Raw genomic sequence first — 19,681 nt, 5'->3', positions numbered from 1 at the left:
TGGCGAGAAAGATTGGCCTGCTACTAAGGTGCTGCAGAGGGGACAGAGATGGGAGGAGCTATCTGTCAGGCAGAGCTTACCATGCCGGGAATAGGTGGCTTTGTCAGACTGAGTGAGGGGACAACAAGTGGCAAAACAGGTCACAGTAGTGAACAGAGATGTAGATTGAGGCCGGTAAAGAAGAAAAAAGTACCTGGAGATGGGCACTGCACACAGTGAGCGTGAGAACAAAAAGGACTGCACAGGAATGCCACCCAAGGCCCTGACTGGGGGAGAGTAATATAGGGCCTTGCGAGGTGTTCACCACCCGCTGCATTTCCCCTATGCCATCCGGACCACGGCCTGTTAACAGCCACTGTTCACCTTTACTCAGATGGGCATATAGTAGTTTCGAGCATGAGCTGGAGCTCAGCCCGCTCCATTGTTGCGTAATGCATTGATGCCAACTGAAGACCAAGAAGAAGTCTGCCTCATATGGATATTGAGCTAAAACTGGTTAGCTTGATAACTGCAAGAGGGATATAGCTGGTAGGAGACACTCTTTCGCCTGGCGTCTGCCTCCTAATGCAGTAGCTATACCCACGGTGCTTAGCTGTGTTTCCCTAATTGCACAGACAAGAAAGTAAGTACCATCGAAGAAGCCTTTTAGAGACCGCAATGAAAAACAAAGTCCACTTATGGTATCAATGTTTTCTGGGGTTCTTGAAATATAAGCCCTTCCCTGAAAATAAGCCCTAGCAAATTGAAGGAGAAAAAAAATCAATACTCACCTAGCACTGATACAGAACTCTCCCTTCTGTTGATGGGGCTTTGAATACCCTGCCTCCAGCAAGCAAGGGCTGTGACTGGATGGAGAACCAGCCAAATCAGAGCCAGCGCTCAATCATTCACAGCCATTCAGTGAATGACATAACTGAAAGGCCGTGATTGGCTCATCGACCGCCGGCTCTGATTGATTAAGCCACGGCGCTCGTGAGCCCTGCCGCAGGCTTCTGCACATGCACAAATGTGGAGCACATGCACAGAAGGACAGAGAGCCTGGCAAATTTCAAATCTCCCTGCATCCGGCTGTCAAAGCTAGCCATATCCATAAGGGGAGATGAAATTACCTTACCCTGGCTTCTGCGCATGCGCCCGTCAACAAAATGACGGACACATGCGCAAAAATAGGATTTTTGGTCCCCCAATAAACAGGAAGAGAAAGATTTTATGGTAAGTTTTCTCGTCTATATCATTGGGGAATACAGCAAAGACCTTGGGACGTTCTAGAGCAGTACCCAGGAGGGTGGGAAACTATAAGAAGCCGCAGGTGTCAAGGAGCAAACTCGCTCTACAACTGCAACTAGCATTAATAGAGGTCTAGACATCCAGCATGCTCAGAAGGAGTATAATGGGGCCTGAGTAATCTTCACATCTACCCAACGGGAGGGAGCTCCCGACAAGAAGGTTCCAACGAGGCGCCCGCTGTCCGAGTAATATGTGCCGTAACAGCCTGAAAATGTAGCGTCACTGGCACTGGAATTCAAGGAATTCACCTTGAAAAACCACGGATACAACATAGAGTTGCTGAGAGTACTAGAAGAGTGTCAGCGCAACCGAAGAATGCCACTTGAGAGAGGGGTACTCTTGCCTAGTCAGACCGAGCCCACTGGCAACCGATGTGTTACTCGGGACAAGCCACCCCCGAGAAAAGTGGCCACCGAAGTCTTCACTGAAGTGGATCCCGATATCCCGGCAGCGAGAGAGTATGCAACAAGTTGATAACTATTGTTTCCTGATGACAACCTTTGGTACAAATAAGCACCCAGGATACAGCTGTGGTGCCATCAGCGCTGAAACTTCAGAGAGCTGGAAGCCCTTCTGCCTGTCGACCTAGTTGTACGTCAGTTTCCACAGGGGAAAAAAAAAAAACAACGAAGAAGAAACGCATTGCATTCCACAACCGCTTCTGGCCAGAGTCACGTGTTGATCAATGCTGGAAAGCCTGCTGCGAAAAGTTCAACCATCTTGAGGAAGTTGTATACACCGCTGACTACTGCCAGAATGTGAATGTAGAACACCGGCACTGCTCTCCGGCTCCAGGCCGTATAGTTAAATGCAGCACGGCCCAGATGCTGCGCATCCCGATAACCTTCCCATGGACCTTCCCAGGCTAAACAGCGGACGCAATTTAAAATCTCCTTACTCCTGGCTACTAAAGGTAGCCAAGAGCCTGGAGCAGTGACCGTGGGCCTCGTTGAGCGGTTCCCAGTCACATGATAAAAAGGTAGTGATCTACCTTAGGCTGGTCTCATACGACCGGACAGGAATTATGGATTCCACATGCGTTTGAGCCGCGGTAATACGCAGATAAATCAAATGCATTGCATTACACAATTCCGCTCAAATTGAAGCGTTGGAATTACGTAATTCACTTGCAAAAAACAGAACGCATGTTCTATTTTACCACATATATCCGCAATATACAGCCTATTGCGCACCATCATCGCAGATATACCCGCAGCCATATGTAACTACATTATGTTTGGACTGCGGGTACCCACATGATCGCTAAGCGGCGGCGCAGGAAATACAAACAAAAAAAAAAGGTGTACGGAGCATGACCACCTGTGCAGTTATTCGCAGTACATTGCGCGGCTGTATGCAGGGCCATGGCCAGGCTCACAGCTGGGATCCACCGCGGGCCTCCGCAAGCGGATTCCACATACGGACGTGTGAACCCGGCGTTCATCAGACGGCTTCTCGTAAATATGTAATTTACAAGATGCCCCGGGAACGATTGCCTTCCTACAGTTCCAGGAGCAGCTTGTTAAGCACCTTCTGTTTGAGACCACCACACCTCAGCAAGCTTACGAAGCCTCACAGAGCGCCACTTTTTACACCCCATCCCTGCCACTGAAGTAAAAAAAAACAAACCAAAAAAAAGCATGGGAGCAGGAGGAATACCAGTTTTATTGCCCCATGTGCCCATCGCAACCAGGCCCCCGTAATTACTCCCATCTTTGGACATACCACACAGTTTACATTATTACTTTAATCTAAGATTTAGGGAACGTCAAAAAGGGCGCGGGATGGAGGGTATTTTTAGGGAGTCAATTTTTTTTCCGCACAAGTGAGCAATGCGGCCTGGAATTTATTCAGTTGTGTCCTGAAAGCCAGTGGGTGTTCCCTCTATTACAGACCTAGCCATGTGTCCAGTAAGTAGACTACAGCCACCATGGGTATGTTTCTGAACACGGGACAAACAGGGCTATCCATTTTGGGGTAAAAGTCTTCATTTGTATGTATGCTGTACAAAAAAAATGTTTTTAAAATGACATAATTGCCAAAAAAATTGCTTACATTCAAAAACTGTGGGATCAAAATACACAGTACACCCCTAGATGAATTCTTTAAGTCTATTTTTCAAAATGGGATCATTTTTGGAGGTTCTCCATCACTGATGGCTCAAGGGCTCTACAAGTGGGCAATGGGGGCCTAAAATGCCTCCTATCAAAATTTCTGCTTGAAAAGCCACACGCTGCCTCTTTTGGTTTGGGCCCCGATGCGCATACAGACATGAGATTAGCGCCACAATGGGTATGTTTCTGTACATAGGACAAACAGGGGTATCTATTTTGGGGTGTAAATCATAATTTTCATGTGCACTATAGAAAAAAAACCCTGCCTTTAAAATGACATATTTGCAAAAATATAAAATTTTATTTTTTTCTCCTCTAAATTGCATTAACTCCTGAAAAAAAAACTGTGGAGTCAAAATACTAATGACACCCCTCAGTAAATACACTAAGGGGTGTAGTTTTTAAAATGTGGTGATTTGTGGAGGTATCCATCATTCTGACACCTATGAGCCCTTGTAATCTTGGTTGGTGTAGGAAAACAAAGTGTTTTCAAAATGTTGATAAATGTTAAAAGAAAAGTGAACCTTTTTCAAATGTGCGTCTAGAATAAAGTAAACAGGCGGAACTATATAGCTTTAAAAAAAATAAAATTAAAAAAATATATATATATATATATATAAATATATATATATATATATAAAAATATATATATATATAAATGTGTACAGTGTGTTTGCACGTATTTGAGATTTTACAATTGGAAATATGAAAAAAAAAAGAAAAAAAAGACAATTTTGGCGCTTTTAATAAATATACACAAATTGTATCGGTGTATTTTTACCACCTAAGGCTGCCTGGCCACGGGCGGGTTTGAATTGCGTTCCCCGCGGCGATAATCCGGCCACGGGAAACTCAGTGACCGCTCTCTATAGCGTTGCTATGGAGAGCGCAGCTGCCCTGTGCACGAGCGGAGAATCATTCCGATTCTCCGCTTGCGGCCGGTAAATCGAAGCATGCTGCGATTTGCCGTGATTCTCCGCGGTCAGCCTATCTGTCAGATAGGCTGACAGCAGAGATCTGTCTGGCTGGTCCTGGGCAGCGGAGATCCGCCGCGAGATAACGCAACACCCGTGGACAGGCACCCTTAATTAAGTACAATATGTGGCAAGAAAACAATGTCAGAATCACTTGAATATGCAAAACCTTTAGAGTTATTCTATGTAAGTGACACGTCAGATTTCCAAAATTTGGCTTCGTCACTAAGGGGTTAAGATACACCCCAAGTATAAGCTGACTTTTTTTATGACCTATATTTTGAAAATATTTTCTTTTACTGAGATCTAACAATTTGTACAGTAATTCACAATGGGACAATTTAAAAGGATTATCACCATAGATGATTTTAACAGGGAAAGTTACCATTAACTGCTTATTTACCCTGTAGCAGCCAGTATAGAGAAAATTAAGTATTTCATTCCAACGAATAAACTTCACATGTAATACATGGACTAAATGACCTGCCAAAACGAGAACTGCTCTATGACCTTCATATGCCTTAACATGGCAAAAATAAAGAGTTATTATAAAAACGAGCCAACTGCTTTACTATATAGACAAGGAACACAAATCGTGAGTGTCTAATGTTTGATGCCATCGTCCGGATTATTATCCAGCATAATTTAACGATTACATATTTGGGTCATACTGTGCAATCCACTTACCCGCCTAAGAGATCAGCTGTATCACTCTGCTGGTTCATATTGACAATGCGGAGGTGCTGACCTGCCCATAAATTGAAAGAGATTAAAACAAAATAAAAACATACTAAGGCAATCAAGAACTACTAAATAATACACATATCTCTCTAGTTGTGTGAGGGCTCATTATTTACGAGATGTCCTTTAGTTTACGTTGGTACTATTTCGGAATACACACGACTTCTTGATCTTTTTATTGCATTTTTTCTGGGAGACAGGGTAACTGAAAAAGTGCATTTCTGGTGTTCTTTCTTTTTTTTTTTTCCCCCAGACGTTTACCAAGCAGGGTAAATAATACTTTGATAGATCGGACTTTTACAGACGCGGTGATACCAAATATGTATTTTTGTTTTAGGATTCAGATTTTTTTTTTTTATTATGGATATGGTAAAAGGGTGGGCATTAAAAACGATTATTTTTTTTTACAATTAATAAAATTTTATTGATCTTATTTTAACTTTTTTTTTTTAGCCCCCCTGGGGGACCACAAATAGCGATGCTTGGATCGCTCCTGCAGTATGATGTAATGCTACAGAATTACATCATACTGCAATCTGACAGGCAGTTCGGGGAGGTTTATAAAAATAGAAAAAGTAACTATTTATGGCACACTGCTCAACAGCCACTATCAGCCAAGTAATAGTTTATTCTGGCTTTTATCACTCTCTAAATTTTAACCTTCAAGAAAATCACATATATATATATGATTACAACAACGTACCTGCAACATGAGCAAGATACTGAACAGTAGATGTTTTGCCTGTACCAGTTTCACCAACAAGCAAGACGGGTTCTGCTTTATTAACGCACACAGCAATCTGTTCAATTAATATTGAAGAGGGTCGTGTAGCAGCAAACGTTATCTTGCTCCTGGACAGAGAAGAGAGATTAGTTAAACCAATGAAAATAAACTATGCCACTGCATATTATGAATGGGACATAAATAGATAAATAGATCAAAAACAAAGCTGAGAACATTAGGAATGAGCCAGCATACTCGCTAAGCGCAAATACTCGAGCGAGTATTGTCCTTAGCGAGTACTTGCCCGCTCGTGAGAACAGATTCAGGTGACGGCGGGGGTGAGCGGTGTGTTGCGGGAGTGAGCAGGAGAAAGCGGGGGGTGAAAGATCTCCCACCCGCTCTCCCCCACCGGCACCCGAATCTTTTCTCACGAGCGGGCAGGTACTCGCTAAGGACAATACTCGCTTGAGTATTTGCCCTTTGCGAGTATGCTCGCTCATCTCTAGAGGACATACATAACAGTTTTGACTTTCAAAGGACCCTTGAAAATTCACAGCATGGTCCAAGTATGTAGACATCGGACTATCACACCTATATGAACTTATTGGATATCCCACATTAAAACCATTAATGCTAAGGGTATCTTCACACTTGTAATCGCGTTATTGCTGCGTTTTTTTTAACGCAAATGTCAATAGGACTATCTAATGTTAAAAACACAGTGCACTGCAAGTTTTCTGCGAAGCAGTTTTTAACATTAGAAAATCCTATTTATATTCATGTTAAAAAAAACAAAAACGTAGCGATATCACGATTGCAAGTGTGAATGCACCCTAACACATAGCTCTGTGGGGGTTCGTATTTTGCAGGGTGACTTGTTTTTATTTATACCATTTTAGGGTAACAGGACTTTGATCACCCTGTCTCCAAGAAATTGAATAAAAAGCTGTCAAAGAAAAAAAAAAAAGCGCAATTCTAGCATTGCATTTGTTTTTGCCTGACAGTGTTCACAGTGCAGGATTAATGATGTAATATTTTCATAAATTGGACTTAAGGATGCAGGAATTTTTTTTAATTTTTTTGATGTAATGACTTTTTTTTAAATTAGAAAATGAAAATGACCCTTTTACTTTACCAAAGGTCCCCAGGGCTGTCCTGAGAACTAAAGAAAGAAGTAAACTGCAAAGAAACGAAGACAGCACGCCACTGCGGAAGTGCTGTTTGGGATGTCGGAATCTCAATAGGACATTTAAATTCCACTGTCAAAATTGACTGCAGAATTTGAAGGTTCAGCAGCTGTAATCTGAGTTTATTCTGATCGCAGCGGTTTGTGCTAGTCTCAGCAGTCAAAGATGGCTACCACCCACCGTGTATTTAGCGGACTTAGTAAAGCATGTTCTATTTCTGGTATTTATCCCCTACAAAGTGCCAAAGCAAAACTTGGGAAAATCCTTTTAACCCCTTCAGTTGCACCCCCGGAAATTTTCCAGGACGAGCTCCACTGCCCATAGTGATATAGCTCGGAAGATTTCCGGCCTGTGTTTCACTATAGGAACTGCAGAGCACAATGACATAAGCTGTGGAAGTCCAACAGAGAACAGTGCAGGACTTTAAAAAAAGAAGCAGGTAGATATTACCGATCTGTTGGCAACTTCCAGCTTCTTTTTTTAAACTCCTGCACTGCTTTGTTTACAGGTTGCCTTGGCAGGGAGAGCTGGTAATCTGCTGTCAGAGGATAGCCGGGCACCAGCTCTTACAGCAGAGAACGGAGAAAACCTCCCATCTCTGCTGTTTAACCCTTTACATCCCGCGGTCTTTGGACTAACAGTCTAATGACACGAGCGAGAAGAGGATTTTTTACTCACTGTAAAATCTCTCTCGTCATCGGGGAACACAGTACCCACCCTTTCTTCCTTTCTATATGACACTGTTTTTTTTTCTGGGCAGGACCCTGGTTCTGTAAGTTGCACGTGGTGCTGTGTTTTCATTACAGTTAGAACCTTTGTGTCATATTGCTATTTATTATTGTTTTTCCGTTCCCGCGTGGCTGCTCCTACTGCTGGCAGAAAAACTGATTACCCAGGTGTCGACAGGGATGGATATAGCCTGCAGAGCTCACACTTTTTGTGCTTCGTGTCACCTCCTAGTGGCAGCAGCTATATCCTAAGGTCTTCGCTGTGTCCCCCAATAACTAGATGAGAAAGATATTTTACGATGAGTAAAAAATTCTTTTTTTTTATTATAGATATGGCAAAAGGAGGGCAATTTAAACTTTTTTTTTTTTTTTAACAATTAATAAAAAACTTTATTGATCTTATTTTGCTTTTTGTAAGCCCCCCTGGGGGACCACAGCTAGCGATACTATGATCGCTCCTGCAGTATGACATAATGCTGTACACCATTGCAGTTATTGTCTGCGTGAGGTCGGCTGTAATAGACAGCTGGTCCCCACACTGTATGAAGAGAGGTTGCACCGCCATCTCTATTCATACAGACCCTGATGCTGCAGGACATAAATGTACATCCTGGAGCGGGATGTACATTTATGTCCTGCATAAATGGAGAGGTTGCACCGCCATCTCTATTCATACAGACCCTGATGCTGCAGGACATAAATGTACATCCTGGAGCGAGAAGAGGTTAATCTGCAGGGTGCACAGCATGGGGGGAAAAAAATAAAACGTGGCAAAAATTGCTAATTTAGCCAATCTCACCATACAAAAAACGGAATAGAAAATGATCAAAATTCTGCACAGATCAATAAATGGTACTAATAAAAAATACAACTCATCCCGCAAAATAAAAACCTTTACACAGCGCTGTTGATAAAAAAAATTAAAATGCTAGGGGTCTTTGAATGCAGTGATTTAAAAAAAATATATATATTTTTTTTTTTAAAAACTGTGAAAAAGTTTCGAAAAAGAAAAAAAAACTATTACAATTTGGTATTGGCATAATCGTACTGGCCTGTAGAATGACTTTAATATATTATTTATACTGCTCAGAGAATGCAGTGAAAAATAAAAATAAAAAAACATGCCAGAATTACAGATTTTGGTAATCTTGCCCCTAGAAAGAAAAATGGAATAAAAAGCGATCAAAATTTTACATGTTCCTAAGTATTACATAAATGAAGACTAGAGTTCATCCCGCAAAAAATAAGGCCTTTTAGGGCTCTGGCAATGGAAAAATAAAATGAATACAGCTCTTGGAATGTGGAGACACAAAAGCAAACCTTTAAGAAAAAAAAATGTTATAAATGTACAAAAATAGCAAAACATAAAAAAACTGTATAAACTTGGTATCGCCGGAATCGTGCGATACCAAGTTTATATCACATTTATTCACGTTTATATCACATTTATTCTGCACGCTGAATGCCGTAAAAATGAAATGCAAAAAAAACAAATGGCAGAATTCCCCCCCCCCCCCCCCATTTCCGTACAAATTTTTTTACAAAAGTTATGCGATCCATTATATAAACCCAAAAATGATGCAATCAAAAAAATACAACTTGTCCCGCAAAAAACAAGCCCTCATATGGCCGTGTCAATGGAAAAATGAAAAAGTTATGGCTCTTGGAACTCGACTGGAAGATTAGTTGAAATTAAATGATTGACCTATTTTAAAAACCTGCCCTGGTAGGTCTAACACGGTGGTAAGAAACCTGCCACTCAAAGGGTTAATGAACATATAGTTTGAGATTAATGCCATATTGTTTCTAACTGAAGGTACAGTTATGGTATGTTCACGCAGCAAAATTCCCTGTGAAATTATGCACAACGAATTCTGCTTCAAAAACCATGTTAAAATCCACGGCTTTTTGCTGCAGCAGATCAACACATACAATTTGCAGTGTCAATGGGCAAAATCCATATTTGGAATTTAGACGCGGAAAATAAGGCTTCCACATCAAGAAGTGACACTTTTTAATGTTGGAATTCTGCACGTGGATTTTGCTCCTTGACGGCGCAAATTCAATGTGCGGATCCACAACAAAAAGCCACAGATTTTGACGGAATGCATGTCCGAAAATTACATGGCAAATTCAGCCATGTGAACATACCCTAATAATTCCGTAGCTTTTACACATTAGCCTAGCTCTTCAGTTTGTTAATATATACAATAATTAAGAAAAATCATAATCAACCATACCTGCGAACATGAATACTCTCGGTTTGCTTCCTAAGCATCTCCACTCTGCCAACCGAAACATCCAGTTCTCGCACTACAATCTCTGGTTTATAAAGCTGACAATAAAATTCTGCCTGTAGCATAAACAGTTTAAATAAGGTTAGGAAGATTATTTTGCCCAACTGTTTTGATAGCCATATCCCATTCAGAGGTGGAATTTAAATATTAGCAAGACAAAAGATCAATCGGTCTATTCTAGAAAAAGAGAAAGTGAATGAGTTCACCCCCTCAGATTGCACACGGGACAATTCCGTCACAGAATTGTTACTGTTGCTAGTAGATAAGCATGTACATAAACTAATATTACTAATAAGGATGAGCGAGTATACTCGCTAACGCACTACTCGTCCGAGTAATGTGCCTTAGCCGAGTATCTCCCCGCCCGTCCTTAAAGATTTGGGAGCCGCCGCGGAGCGGGGAGCTGCGGGGGAGAGCAGGGAGGAACGGAGGGGAGATCTCTCTCTCCCTCTCCCCCCCCCCCACCGCTCTCCCCTGCGACTCACCTGTCAGCCGCAGCGGTCCCCGAATCTTTATGGATGAGCAGGGAGATATTCGTCTAAGGCACATTACTCGAACGAGTAGTGCCTTAGCGAGTATACTCGCTCATCCTTAATTACTAACTAAATAGATTACACAGAACAGAGATTAAAGAAAGAAGACAAACTACACTACAGACAAACAATATAATGAAGGGGGAAAAAGCCAAAGTTCAACAATGGTTCTCTCTACTATTTGTTCAGAAATGGTTGTTTTTTTTTATAAATGACGCCTAAAGTTATCAGAAAACAGTAAGGCCACTCACGCACATGGAGTTAAAAAATGCTTCAACTTTTATCATGGAAAAAAAGTTCTTTGCACCATATTTATTTACTCTTCTCTTGTCACCATTGTACCTATTCTTGTTTCGAAATAAATAAATCTTTATATACTTTACCAGTGAGATCAATCATCTTACTTGAGTACTGTTCCATAGGGGGTCTCCAGGTGTGAGACCTCCTATATGAGTAAGTGCCTTTCTATTAGACACCCAGTTACACTTTACCCTGCGAGCACTCAATCACTTTTTCCTATTGCTATTTTTATCTTGGCGTTTAACCCCGATTTTTATCAGCGTTTTCGAATGCAGGTTACTGCATTCGACAGCACTTTGTAATGCACCCCATCATTGTGATGGGTGATTAGGTGCATTAAAAAGCGCAAAAACGCGGCAAACTAGAGTGGACAACGCTCGAAAAATGCAGCATTAGAAAACACCGTGTTGGAGCACAAGTCTGCGAGGCCCCATTTAAATCAATGGGATCATTGTATTGCAATAACCGCGATGTTCAAAACGCCGTGGTAAAAAGCTTAGGAGGGAAAGTGGCGTAAAGGCTTATACTACATCTAGTATAGTTTATGGTTTTTCCCGCGAAAGCAAGGGAAAAGCAAGGGGTTGTCCCGTGAAAGCAAGTGGGGTAAAGCACTTCTGTATGGCCATATTAAAGCACTTTGTAATATACATCGTGCATTAAATATTGGCCATACAGAAGTTATACACTTACCCCCTCCGGTGCTGGCGTCCCCGTCTCCATGGCGCCGACCGAAGCCTTCTTCTCCCTCGATTAGACGCGCTTGCGCGGTCTGCTCTTCTGTTTTGATGAATGGGGCCGCTCCAGCGTGCTCGTGCCGCACAGGTCTTCTGCGCCAACTACAGTTTGGCGACAGCTTGGTAGATTGGACCACATACTGATGCATGGCAATATTATAATTGCTGCACCATTACCTGTATCATGTCTTCCAGTGCTTCGTTTGCAACACATCCTGGCAGCACCATGTTTCTGCAGCATCTGGGCACTTCTGAGCATGTCGGTAAGTTGATGTCAGCTCTTGCTAGGCCCATGTAACACGAGATGGGCCAAGCGCAAGCTTCTAGTTGACAATACTGTTTTCTTATATAGCTAGTATGTCTGTTTTAGCCTAAAGATGATCAGGCGGAGCTGTGTTAACCAACCAGACAATTTTTGCTACATTTGTGGTGAATACACCACATGCGTTCAGCGCAAAAAACTGACAAAGAGTGAAAATTGCTTCCAGGTATTATTTTACATGTAAAATTGGAGATCGAGACAAAAGACGGGAACCTAATATCCACTTTACTGTGTGCTACTCTGGCCTCACACAGTGGAATAATGGCAAGAGGAAGGCAACGCCGTTTGCTGTGACTATGATTTGGCATGAACCGAAAGATAATGACTCAGACTTCTGCATAACCAATGATGCTGACTTTTCAGATAAGAACAAGTCAAAAATTGTTTATCCTGATTGTGAGTCTGCTCTGAAGCCAGTGCCACATGACGCAGAGAATACAGTGCCAATTTCACCTTGTGCTTCTGAAAGTGATAGTTTCTGATGGGAAACATGAGGATGATGTTGCTGCTGACACGTTATGAACCAGAATCTGAACAGATTGAGGGCTCATGTCCACGGGCAAAATAAGAATTAAAATCCGCAGCGGATTTTAACTCTTCTCCCGCGCGCGGATCCGCACCCCATAGGGATGCATTGACCACCCGCGGGTAGATAAATACCCGCGGATGGTCAATAAAAGTGATTTTAAAAAAAATGGAGCATGGAAAAATCTGGACCATGCTCCATTTTCATGCGGGTCTCCCGCGGGGACGGCTCCCGCGGGCTTCTATTGAAGCCTATGGAAGCCGTCCGGATCCGCGGGACACAAAAATCATATTTTACTTACACGCTCCGGTTCTTTTCTTCTCCGCGGCGGCATCTTCTCTCAGTCGCGGCCGGATCATTTTGCTTCGGCCCGGCGCATGCGCGGGGCACGTCACCGACGTCATCATGCACATCCGCCGAGCCGAAGAATGAAGATCCGGCCGCGACGAGAGAAGATGACGCCGCCGCGAAGAGAAGAAACGGAGCGGATGGGAGGTGAGTTAATTCTTATTTATTCTCCTTTTCAGCGCTCATGTCCGCGGGGCAGGAGGGACCCGCTACAGATTCTCCATGGAGAATCTGCAGCGGATCTGATTTTCCCCGTGGACATGAGGCCTAAGCCCCACCTGCTGATCTGATTTAGGTGATCTAGTGAGAGACCTGTCTTTATCAAAAGAGAAGTCTGAATTTCTAGCCTCCAGATTACAGAAATGTAATTTACTACAGAAATGTACAACTTCACATTTTCGTGATAATCATGCAAATTTTGCATCATATTACAAGCTGCAAAATGACATTTGTTTCTGTACTGAGGTGAAACGCCTTATGCTGGAGCTAGATTGCAACTATGTACCTGAGCAGTGGAGAGCATGTATAGACTCTGGCAAGCTAGCCTAAAAGCTATTGCTGCACAATGGCAACAAACAGCCTTCTGTTTCCATTGCTCATGCAGTGACATAAGAGGCAATGAAACTCCTTTTAAACCGGGTTAACTATTCAAATCATAACTGGGACCTTGAAGGTTATGGCACTCCTGCTGGGTCTATAGTTTGGGAACACAAACATACATGCTTTTTGTGCCTATGGAATAGTCGTGATGGCAGCAATCATTGCAAAGTGACGCAGCGGCCATGCAGAGTTGAGCACACTGTTGGCAGATACAATGCACTACATGCCCCACTTTGTAATCCAATGATAGTGTACCTTCCACCACTTCACACTACCTAGACCTAATGGAAAACTTTGTTGCGGCTACTGATCATAATGGGAATGGTTTGCAAAAGCAAAACAGAAGCCAAACAAAAAGCAGGAATTTTTGTTGACCACGAAATCCACGAATTAATGTGCGATTAACATTCAGATCTAAATTGAGAGTGCTTGAACTTGACGATTAGGATGCATTTTCTGAACATGTAAGCAACATGTTAGCAGCGTATCAGCAACTTGGCTGCCAAATGTCGCTCAAAATAAATTTCTTACATTCTAATCTGTAAATTTTTGGTGGTGACGTAAGTGATTAACATGGGGAAAGATTCCACCAGGATATTGCCACCATGGGAAAAAAAAAAAAAAAAAAAAAATGATATCAGGGCCACTTCAACCGCAACATGATGGGCGACTACTGCAGCGGTCAACAACAGACACAAGGGCAAAAGCAAGTGCCTAAAGAACTTTTGAACAGTGTATGTGCATAGCATAAAGCATGTTAGCAGCGTATCAGCAACTTGGCTGCCAAATGTCGCTCAAAATTAATTTCTTACATTCTAATCTGGATTTTTTGGTGGTGACGTAAGTGATTAACATGGGGAAAGATTCCACCAGGATATTGCCACCATGGGAAAAAAAAAAAAAAAAAGATATCAGGGCCACTTCAACCGCAACATGATGGGCGACTACTGCAGCGGTCAACAACAGACACAAGGGCAAAAGCAAGTGCCTAAAGAACTTTTGAACAGTGTATGTGCATAGCATAAAAACTCAAATGGACTTTTTATTTAGACATTTGTTAATGTGCACAAGTCTTTGTAATCTCAGAATTTTGAAACACACAATTTAGTTATGTACAGTGGCTGTATAACGAACATAAAATCAGTTTCTCGTGTCGGTCTGAATAGCCAGTGACACAGTGTATAACCTCAGAACCTGACATCCTAGGCAAAATTTAACTACAGATTTGGACTCTGCGCACACTGTTTAGTATGGGACACAATTGATCGGTCTAAACGCAAGCCTACAACTGAACGATGAATGAGAATGGTTTGCTTCTCATTTGTCGTTCAGTTTCAGCCAGCACAAAAATCCTTGTTCGCTAGTTCTCTTGCCATTGCATTTAACCCCTTAACGACGGCCCCATCGAGAAACTACGTCCTCAGAAAGTGGGCCTTAATCCTAGAGGACGTAGTTTTATGCATCCTCTTTGGATTGATGCCCACTGGCCTGAGGACGTGACAGCTCCATGCTGTCGGTGCCCGCAGGTAGCCGACAGCATGGAGCTGTCATCCCAGGATGCGGGCAGTCCCCCCCGGCTTTGCGATCGGCGCTATAAAATGAATAGCGCCGATCGCAAAAAAGTAAATAAAACAGTGTAAAAAAGTAGTAATTCAGCTGCTATGATGGATTGGATCCATCACGGCAGCTGAAAATACTCACACGGCTTGTCGGCGGTGTCCCCCGGAGATCTGGTCCTCCCGGACCCGCCGGCGGCCTTCTGCGCATGCGCGCCTGACGATGACGTCACGCGCACGCGCACAAGCCCGGGTGTCCCCGGCAAATTTAAAATCTCCTGGCTCCCGGCTCCTGAAGGTAGCCGGGAACCAGGAGGTGTTACCGGGGACCACTGTGAGCGGCCCCCGGGCCCGCGATCACCGCTATCCATTGCGATAGCGGTGATCGCGAAAAAGTAGAAAAAGTAAAACAAAAGTAAAGTTTCACCTCCCCTCATGGATCGGATCCATGAGGGGAGGTGAAGATACTCACCCCCGGTCCTCTGCGATGTCCCGATGTCCCGGGACCCGAAATCCCCGTCTGCGCATGCGCGCCCGATGATTGACATCGGGCGCGTGCACAGAGGGGCTCGAGCCCCGGGAAATTCAAAATTGCTCTGCTCCTGGCTGCCATGTGTAGCCAAGAGCAGAGGGATGTCACCAGGGACATGATCACTGTCATCCAATGGATGACAGTGATCATGTAAAGTAAAAAAAAAAGTGCAAAAAGTAAAAAAAAAAAAAAAAAAAAAAAAAAGGGGTAAAAGGTAAAAAAAAAAAGTGCAAAAAGTAAAGAAAAAAGCTTGCGTTTCATCTCCCCCCACGGATCATATCCGTGAGGGAGGATGAAATGACGTACCTAAGGCCTGCGGATTTATCCGCGGACCTCAACCCAGCTTCTGCGCACGCGCCCGTCGCCAATGTGGCAGGCGCATGCGCAAAAGCCGTGGTTTTTTAAAATCTCCCTGCTCCTGGCTACAAAACTTAGCCGAGAGCCTGGAGATTTCACGGAGGGACGCGGTGAGCGGTTCCTGATCACGTGTTTGCCGTTATCCAAAGAATAATGGCGATCACGTAAAAGTTAAAAAAAGGTGAAGCTTCATCTCCCCTCACTGATGCGATCAGTGAGAGGAGATAAAACTTTTTACCGGAGGCCTCCATATTTGCACCCCGACGCAATCTTCTTCCGTGAACTTTCCCGTATTCTGCGCATGCGACCGCTGGCAAAACACCGCACACATGCGCAGGAGTCGGGGAGCCCAGGAAACTTAATATCTCCTTGCTCTCGGCGACCAACGGTCACCGAGAGCCTGGAGCAGTGACGGGTGGCCTTGTTGAGCGTTCCCGGTCACGTGAAAAAATGGTAGCGATCTACCTTAGGCCGGTCTCACATGACCGGATAGGAATTACGGATTCCGCATGCGTCTGATCCGCGGTAATACGCAGATCAATCGCATTGGATTACACAATTCCGCTCACATTAGCGGGTTGGAATTGAGTAATCCACTCGCAGAAAAGAGAACGCAGCAGGTTCTATTTTACCGCGGATATCCGCAACATAGAGCATATTGTGCTCCATGGTCATGGATATACCCGCAGCCCATACGCAACTACGTTGTATACGGGCTGCGGGTACCCGCGTCATCGCTAAGCGACGGTGCGGGAAATACAAACAAACAAAAAAAAAAGTGTACTGCGCATGACCGCCCGTGTAAGTACGCAGTTATGCGCAGTACATTACGCGGCCGTACGCAGGGTCACAGCCGGGCTCACAGCCGGGATCCACCTACGGCTGCGTAAGCCCGGCGTTATTCAGACTGCTACCTGTAATACGCTATTTACAAGAAGCCCCGGGAACGCTCGCCTTCATGCAGTTCCAGGAGCAGCTTGTTGTGCGTCTTCTGTGTGAGACCGCCGCACCTCATCAAGCTTACGGAGACTCACAGAGCGTCACTTTTTACACCCCATCCCCGCCACTGAGGTCAAAAAATGACTCCCAAAAAGCATGAGAGGAGGGGGGATACCCGGTTTTATTGCCCCATGTGCCCATCCCAACCAGCCTCCATAATTACCCGTCTTTGGAAATACTACACAGTTCACATTATTACTTTTATCTAAGATTTGGGGAACGCCGAAAAGGGCGTGGAGGAGGGGGGGGGGGGGGGTTTTAGGGAGTCAATTTTTATTCCGTACAAATGAGCAATGGGGCCTGGAATTTATTCAGTTATGCCCTGCAATCCAACTGGTGTTCCCTCCATTACAGGCCTTGCCATGTTTCCTGTAAGTAGATTAGGGCCACAATGGGTATGTTTTTGAACACGGGACAAACGGGGGTATCCATTTGGGGTGAACGTCTTCATTCCTATGTAAACTGTACAAAAAAAAAAGTTTTGAAATTGACAAAATTGCCAAAAAAATGAAAATTGTAATTTTTTTCTTCTGCTTTGCTGAAATTTATTCAAATACTGTGTGGTCAAAATACGCAGTACACTCCTAGATGAATTCGTTAAGGGGTCTAGTTTTTAAAATGGGGATATTTGTGGGGGTCTTTATAGTTTTGGACGCTCAATGACTCTATAAGTGGGCAATGGGGCCTGGAATTTATTCCGTTGTACCCTAAAATCCAACGGGTGCTCCTTCCATTATAGGCCTAGCCATGCGTCCTTTAAGTAGATTAGGGCCACAAGGGGTATGGTTCTGAACACGGGACAAACAGGGGAATCCATTTTGGGGTGAAAGTCTTCATTCATATGTGTGCTGTACAAAAAAAACAGTTTTTAAATTGATACAACTGCCAAAAAAATGAAAATTGTAATTTTTTTCCTACTGCTTTGCTTAGATTTATTCAAAAATTGTAGGGTAAAAATACACAGTACACCCCTAGATAAATTCGTTAGGGGGTCTAGTTTTCAAAATGGGATCATTTGTGGGGGTTCTCTGTCGTTTTGGCCGCTCAAGGGCTCAACAAGTGTGCAATGGGGTCTAAATCACCTTCATGCTAAATTTCTGTTCTGAAAGCCACCGACTACTCCTTTCATTTTGGGCCCCGTTGTGCATCCAGACAAAAGATTAGGGCCACAATGGGTATGTCTCTGAACACGGGACAAACAGGGGTATCCACTTTGGGGTGCAAGTCTTCATTCATGTGTGTGCTGTACCAAAAAAGCAGTTTTTAAAACGACAGAATTGCCAAAAAAACGAAAATCACAATTTTTTCCTTTTGCTTTGCTTCAATTCATTCAAAAACTGTGGGCTCAAAATGGGCAGTACACCCCTAGATAAATTCATTAAGGGGTCTAGTTTTCAAAATGGGGTCACTTGTGGGGGTTCTCTTTGATTTTGGCCGCTCAAGAGCTCTACAAAAGTGCTATGGGCCTAAAACTCCTTCAAGGAAAATCTATGTTCTTAAAGCCACCGACTACTCCTTTCGTTTTGGGCCCCATTGTGCATCCAGACATAAGATTAGGGCCACAATGGGTATGTCTCTGAACACGGGAGAAACAGGGGTATCCATTTTGGGATGAAAGGCTTCATTCATGCGTGTGCTGTACAAAAAAAGCTGTTTTTAAAATGACAGAATTGACAAAAAAATGAAAATCACAATTTTTTCCTTTTGCTTGGCTTGAATTCATTCAAAAACTGTGGGGTCAAAATGGTCAGTACACCCCTAGATAAATTCGTTAAGGGGTCTAGTTTTCAAAATGGGGTCACTTGTGGGGGTTCTCTTTGGTTTTGGCCACTCAAGAGCTCTACAAAAGTGCTATGGGGCCTAAAACGCCTTCAAGCAAAATTTATGTTTTGAAAGACACCGACTACTCCTTTCATTTTGGCTCCCGTTATGCATCCAGACATAAGATTAGGGCCACAATGGGTATGTTTCTGAACACGGGAGAAACGGGGGTATCCATTTTGGTGTGTAAATCCTCATTTTCATGGGCTCTATAGGAAAAAAATATGTCTTTAAAATGACATATTTGCAAAAATATGAAATTTTATTTTTTGTCCCCTAAATTGAACTAATTCCTGAAAAGAACTGGTGGGGTCAAAATACTCATGACACCCCTCAGTGAATACACTAAGGGGTGTAGTTTTTAAAATTGGGTCATTTGTGGGTGTATCTATTATTCTGACACTTATGAGCCTCTGCAAACTTGGCTTGGTGCAGGAAAACAAAGTGCTCCTCAAAATGCTGAAAAGTAATGTTAAATTTGTACGTCCTCTAAATGGTTAAAAAAAAACACAAAAGTTTTTCAAGTGTGCATTCAGAATAAAGTAAACAGATGGAAATACATATCTTATCAAAAATTTGTACAGTATGTTTGGACATATTTGAGATATTACGGTTGAAAATGTGAAAAAAATGACAATTTTTTCAACATTTTTCCAATATTGGTACTTTTAATAAATATACACAAATTATATCGGTCTCTTTTTACAATCTAAATGAAGTACAACATGTGGCGAAAAAACAATGTCAGAATCACTGGGATATGTAAAGCCTTTACGGAGTTATGCCACGTTGAACGACGCATGTCAGATTTCCAAAATTTGGCTCCGTCACTAAGGCGCAAACAGGCTTCGTCACTAAGGGGTTAAACACTGAACGAGAAGTGAACAATTCTCAAAGATGAATCCTGCCTGTCTATACAGGCTGCATGGGCGGGAATAATCACAATCATTCTGTCTACAAGGAGCATAATGAGCTATGCCAACTCTACTACATCTATACTG

The 19,681-nt window shown here is 43.1% G+C and overlaps 1 protein-coding gene across 2 annotated transcripts in view; it reads right to left on the bottom strand.

Annotated features, from left to right (window-relative positions):
- The window catches only part of MDN1 (midasin AAA ATPase 1), a 351,783-nt gene that overhangs the window by 271,418 nt on the left and 60,684 nt on the right, over window positions 1-19,681 (bottom strand). For both annotated transcript variants that reach the window (XM_066608461.1, XM_066608470.1), the window contains exons 13-15: window positions 9,996-10,108; window positions 5,820-5,968; window positions 5,063-5,123 (exon numbers count right to left, since the gene is read on the bottom strand). In XM_066608461.1, coding sequence (XP_066464558.1) covers window positions 5,063-5,123; window positions 5,820-5,968; window positions 9,996-10,108 — 323 coding nt within the window. The remainder of the gene's footprint in view (window positions 1-5,062; window positions 5,124-5,819; window positions 5,969-9,995; window positions 10,109-19,681) is intronic.

This window comes from Eleutherodactylus coqui, chromosome 1, assembly GCF_035609145.1.
Source record: "Eleutherodactylus coqui strain aEleCoq1 chromosome 1, aEleCoq1.hap1, whole genome shotgun sequence".
Lineage (NCBI taxonomy): Eukaryota > Metazoa > Chordata > Amphibia > Anura > Eleutherodactylidae > Eleutherodactylus > Eleutherodactylus coqui.
This window is presented reverse-complemented; position numbering and strand designations above follow the sequence as displayed.